The sequence below is a fragment of the Mustela nigripes genome, chromosome 14, assembly GCF_022355385.1.
Source record: "Mustela nigripes isolate SB6536 chromosome 14, MUSNIG.SB6536, whole genome shotgun sequence".
Classification (NCBI taxonomy): domain Eukaryota; kingdom Metazoa; phylum Chordata; class Mammalia; order Carnivora; family Mustelidae; genus Mustela; species Mustela nigripes.
The window spans coordinates 11,356,556-11,361,438 of record NC_081570.1 but is presented as its reverse complement, the minus strand read 5'-3'; the positions used below and the strand labels follow the sequence as shown (position 1 = coordinate 11,361,438).

At 56.1% G+C, this 4,883-nt stretch overlaps 1 protein-coding gene across 4 annotated transcripts; it reads left to right on the top strand.

Annotated features, from left to right (window-relative positions):
- Window positions 1-497: 497 nt before the first annotated feature.
- CPLANE2 (ciliogenesis and planar polarity effector complex subunit 2) lies at window positions 498-4,356 on the top strand. 4 transcript variants are annotated; one of them, XM_059376354.1, is made up of 6 exons: window positions 498-775; window positions 1,255-1,403; window positions 2,396-2,548; window positions 3,070-3,194; window positions 3,443-3,579; window positions 3,810-4,356. In XM_059376354.1, the coding sequence occupies exons 1-6, from the start codon at window positions 585-587 to the stop codon at window positions 4,057-4,059; spliced, it is 1,005 nt and encodes a 334-aa protein (XP_059232337.1). In that variant the 5' UTR covers window positions 498-584; the 3' UTR covers window positions 4,060-4,356. The 4 variants fall into 4 exon arrangements, with proteins under 4 accessions (XP_059232337.1, XP_059232338.1, XP_059232340.1 ...); XM_059376355.1 differs by having other exon boundaries at window positions 694-775; window positions 1,290-1,403; XM_059376357.1 differs by lacking the exon at window positions 498-775 and adding an exon at window positions 789-867 and having other exon boundaries at window positions 1,290-1,403.
- The last annotated feature ends 527 nt before the right edge of the window (window positions 4,357-4,883 follow it).

The window sequence follows — 4,883 nt, the reverse complement described above, 5'->3', positions numbered from 1 at the left end:
CAGTCCCACTAGCGGGCATTTCCTGAGCGCCCACCTTCTGGAAACAGGCCGGTGCCTGTTGCTGGAACAGTGGAGAGGGGCTGTAGGCGTCAGTGCTGAAATATCAGCTCCGGGAGGGAGCAGGTCTTGGTAGTCTCTGTATTGCCAGGGCCAGGGGGCGGGGTGCACCGACACATAGTAGGTGCTCAGTAAGTATTTGCTGAATGAATGGGATGAATCAATCAATAAATGAATGACCGGCCAGCATAATCCTGTGGGCCTCTGACTCATTTTTAAGACCTTGAGCAAGTCCGTCACGCTCTGAGCTTCTGGTTCCCCACTGGTGAAGCCACAGGTGTCTAACTCATCATTTAGGTCCTGCGAGCAGAATTAACAGAGCGATAGTAACAGCAAGAATAGTAGCTTACTGAGCACTGCTATGGGCCGAGCGCTGTTGTCAACAAAACAAAACACCTTAGGAGGCAATAGTATTTTACCTCCACTTTCTTGAAGGGAGATTGAGGCACTGAGAGGCAGGGAAGGCTCCTGGAGACGCGGGAGTTGATCAGATTTTTGGAGGAATGCCTGGGGGATCGGACTGAACAATGAAGAAGAACCACGGCCGAGGGTGGAAGGCTCTGCCCTGGGTGTCGCCGCCGGGAGGTAGCCGCGGACTGTCAAGTGGGGCCAGCCCCGCCCCCGGCGTCTCCCTGACAACAGCGTCCGCACATGCGCCTCAAACACCCGCGCCTGGGCGGGCGGCGGGCTCCGAGGCCGAATGCGAGCCGGGCGGAAGGTACCCGAGCGGGCTAAGCGGTGGGGGCGCGGGCTGGGTTTTTAAAGGGACCAGCTCTTCACCGGCCCGTTCGCCGACGGGCCCCGCTGATGGTGAGGGCTGGGTGGCCCAGGTAGTCGGGATCGAGGCAGAGGAGAAGCAGGGCCACGTAACAACCCCGCCCGCCCGGAGATGACAAGGGAGGGGAGGGCTCTGCAAATGCCCCACCCCCACCCCCGGCAATGAATGGGATGAGTATCCCCCAGGGAGCAATATGGGGAAGTAACTATGGGATTGCACCTTCTGGGTAATAAGAGGGAGACGGGGATTGCGTAACTCCCCAGGACCGTGAAAGGAAGCCCGGGTTCCAATAGCGTTAATGGGGATAAGGGTGGGGTGCCGTGACTGATCCCCCACCCCAAGGAGGAGAGTCAGAGAGCAGGTTGAGTGGGATCACAGGTCCAGCTCAGGACGGTTACCGTCTCCCATCCCCTACTCAGCATTCTGCCATCTCCCTACCCCTCGGGTCGCCCAGCCATGGCCAGACCACCTGCCCCGGGCTCGGTGATTGTTCCAGACTGGCACGAGAGTGCTGAGGGCAAGGAGTACCTGGCTTGCATCTTACGCAAGAACCGCAGACGGGTGTTTGGTAAGTGCCTGACCCCCGGGCTTGTCGCCTGTCACTCCCTGGTGAGAAGTGTCACCTGTTGTTCCCTGGGGAGAGTGAATTAGTAGGGCAGTGAGGGCCTGCTTTGCTGCACTCTTCAACCTTGGAGACCCTTGGAAGCCCTATCTCTGGGGCTCCCACCCCCGAATCACCTTAGAGCTTATTCCATCATCAGAGCCAGGGACATGGAAACAGCCGAAACGCTGCCAAGAACCATTGTCACCAGAGAGGCTGTTGATTGAGTTCTCACCCTGTGCCAGGCCTTCTGCTGGGCACGTTATACAACAGACTCCCAATTACCCTCAGCAGTACACCTTACAGACTTCTCCAAGATCCAGCCTAGTAATCAGAGGCATGCCTCTTCTACAACCTGCTGTCTCTAAGACAAGACATTCATGTTTCCCAGGATGAGCCAACTCACCCAGGGTTGGGCTGACATCAGCAGAGGGGCCTGGCATCCGCTGTGGGGGCTCAGCTCTGGCCAGAAAATGAGAGGGCAGCCCACAACTTAGGACTTTCAGATCCCAAGCCTATGGATGTATCATAATTCTTTTTTTTTTTTTTTCAAATTAAAAGGATTCATAAAGATCTTGATTTATTGATTGTACTGAGTTTATTTGAAGTAATTGAGAATATTTTTGCTAATATTTCTCCATTGAGGAAAAACTACGAAAAACCTTGCCTTTACGTGTGGGAAATCTAGAACATGGGATAATAGTATCAGTAAAAACAATCTCGTGCATCCAACTTCAGATACAAGTAACTTGGTATTATTTGGAGTAGGTCTTGGTGCCGCTCATAGAGCACAGGTGAGCTGTGAGCTTCTTAGCAGGGCTCATCCAGGGACCCCCCTGTGTCCCAGGCCTCTGTAATGAGCATAGAAAACCATGGCTGCAGGCACTGAAAAGCTCTTAGAGTTGCTGGGTCTGGTGGGGTGGACCTCTTGACCCCCTCTGGCTCCCTTCTTGTTCCAGGGCTGCTGGAGCGACCAGTGCTGCCCCCACCCGTGGCCATTGACACAGCCAGCTACAAGATCTTCGTGTCTGGGAAGAGTGGCGTGGGCAAGACAGCGCTGGTGGCCAAGCTGGCTGGCCTAGAGGTACCCGTCATACACCATGAGACCACTGGTGAGTCCAGCCAGGGAGGCCTTGCCTGGGATGGAGGAGAGTCTGGCCCTTGTCCCACCATTTACTCTGCAACCTTGGAAAGTCACTTCACTTCTCTGAGCCTACCTCTGGCTCCTCTGTTCAGCAGAGGTAATAGTACCAACCCCAAAGTACTAGAGATAGTACTGAGCTGGCTCAAGAGAGGTGCTCAGGGAGCATTACCCCTCCCTTCGTGTGTCCTCCCACTGGACGCTGACTGGCCAGCAGGTTGCAACATTATCCAGTATCCTGTACCTTTGGGTCCCCTGTGCATACAAGTGAAACTGCTTCATCTAGGGCTAAGCTGCATCTCTCCAGCAAGCTGGAGGCTTATCTAGGCAGGTGTTTTCTCCCATCAGACTGAGAATTCTCCCAGGTCAGTGACTATGCCTTCCCTCTCAGGCTGGTGACCCACCAGGGACATGTCTTCTTTCTATTCCTTCCTGGTCCCCTTAACCCTCTCCACTCTGCCTTCCCCATGCTGAATGGCTGACCCTCCCCAGGCATCCAGACCACTGTGGTATTTTGGCCAGCCAAGCTGCAGGCCAGCGACCGTGTTGTCATGTTCCGCTTTGAGTTCTGGGACTGTGGGGAGTCTGCACTCAAAAAGTTCGATCACATGCTGCCGGTGAGCAGACAGGCGGGCCTGGGAGGGTCTGGGAGGAGCTGGTTATCTGAGATGGGCTTCGGAATCTGAGTGTCTGAGCCCAGCCTGCTTGATCTGCAGGAGCCAGATCTGGGCACAGGCTGAGGGTGCTGCCCCAGGTGGGAGAGCTCTGAGCTGGCAGTGGGGACTGGTCCTGTGGAGGGAGGAAGTGAGCTGAGACTTCTCAGGGCCTGTGGTTATAAGCCTCTCATCAGCCTCTCCATACCCAGGCCTGCAAGGAGAAAACAGATGCTTTCCTCTTCCTCTTCTCCTTCACCGACCGTGCGTCCTTTGAAGACCTCCCTGGACAGCTGGCCCGAGTAGCAGGCGAGGCCCCTGGTGTTGTCAGGATGGTCATCGGCTCCAAGTATCCTTCGGGTGGCCCCTAGGACGGTCAGAGGCCACACTTGGCAAGGCATGGAGCAAGGGGATCAGGAACCCTACCTCTGCCCAGCTGTGGGGTCTAGTCCCATGGACTTTATCTTAAAGGCAGCAGGCGTGCTCCCCCCTGCCACCATCCCAGGGAGGAGGGCTAAGGCTGGGTGTGATGAGGTGGCACACAGAGGTACCCGGCCAGGCTCCTTGACCCTCCTGCAGATTTGACCAGTACATGCACACAGATGTGCCTGAGCGGGACCTCACAGCCTTCCGGCAGGCTTGGGGACTGCCGCTCCTGCGGGTGAAGAGTGTGCCAGGGCGGCGGCTGGCAGATGGGCGCACTCTGGATGGGCGGGCCGGGCTAGTCGACATTGCCCATGTGCTCAATGGCTTGGCTGAACAGCTGTGGCATCAGGACCAGGTGGCAGCTGGCGTGCTTCCCAACACCTCTGAGAACACCCCAAGCTGATCCCTACTCCCAACCCTCACGTGACCCAAGGCAGAGGGCAGCAGCCAGGTCCTAGGGCTGAGGCAGGAATGTCTGATCTCATTCCGAGGACTGGCCAGAGGGCCCTGTTGGGAGGATGGTGCCCTGAGAAGAAGCCTCCTGCCCCAGCAGCACCTTCCATGCAGAATTCCTGACAGCGAGATGGGGGCACAAGGCTCAGTGGGCCAGTGGTCTGAGGGCATCTGGGTGTCCCTGGTCTTCTCCTTCTGACCTGAGGGTCTAGGCCGTCTGCTGTAGCAGATAAATCCTGAAATCTTGGTGGTTTAACTCTATAGAAGTTTCTTTCTTGCTCTGTCTGCTCATTGAACTCATGTAGAGACCCTGACTCTGAGGTCTTTAACATGTGGCTTCCTGTTTTGGCCTGGGACTTCAACCCCCCAGTCAGCCCACTGGGAATGAGCACAAATGGAAGATTATCTAGAAGGTCTCCAAGGACCTGGCCTCTGCCCACCATCCATTGGCTAACACAGAGTCACATGGTTACATGAGGCAGGGCATGCTGGGAAATGTAGTCCACCAACGTGTTCAGGAGGTGAGCCCTCTCTCTCTGCAGCACCTTTCTCCATCAGGAAGGTGTCAAGCTAGGCTTAGAACAGGGGCCCCACCAACCTGGAGAATCAGAAAATTCACTATACAGGGCCAGGGACTGGACCAGGTGGGGTCAGGGAGTGAGTTGCCCTGTTAGGCAGCTCTGCCCTATGGAAAGCCAGCAAGGGCAGGTGAAGGAAAACGAGTGAACTTGCCCATTCTTGTGTCTCACATTTGCCCCGTCTACCAGACACCGG

Coding starts and splice junctions, on each gene's coding strand:
- CPLANE2 (XM_059376354.1), top strand. CDS start 585: ATGAAGAAGAACCACGGCCGAGGGTGGAAGGCTCTGCCCTGGGTGTCG. Junction 1,404..2,395: donor GAACCGCAGACGGGTGTTTG/GTAAGTGCCTGA, acceptor TTCTTGTTCCAG/GGCTGCTGGAGCGACCAGTG. Junction 3,580..3,809: donor AGGATGGTCATCGGCTCCAA/GTATCCTTCGGG, acceptor ACCCTCCTGCAG/ATTTGACCAGTACATGCACA.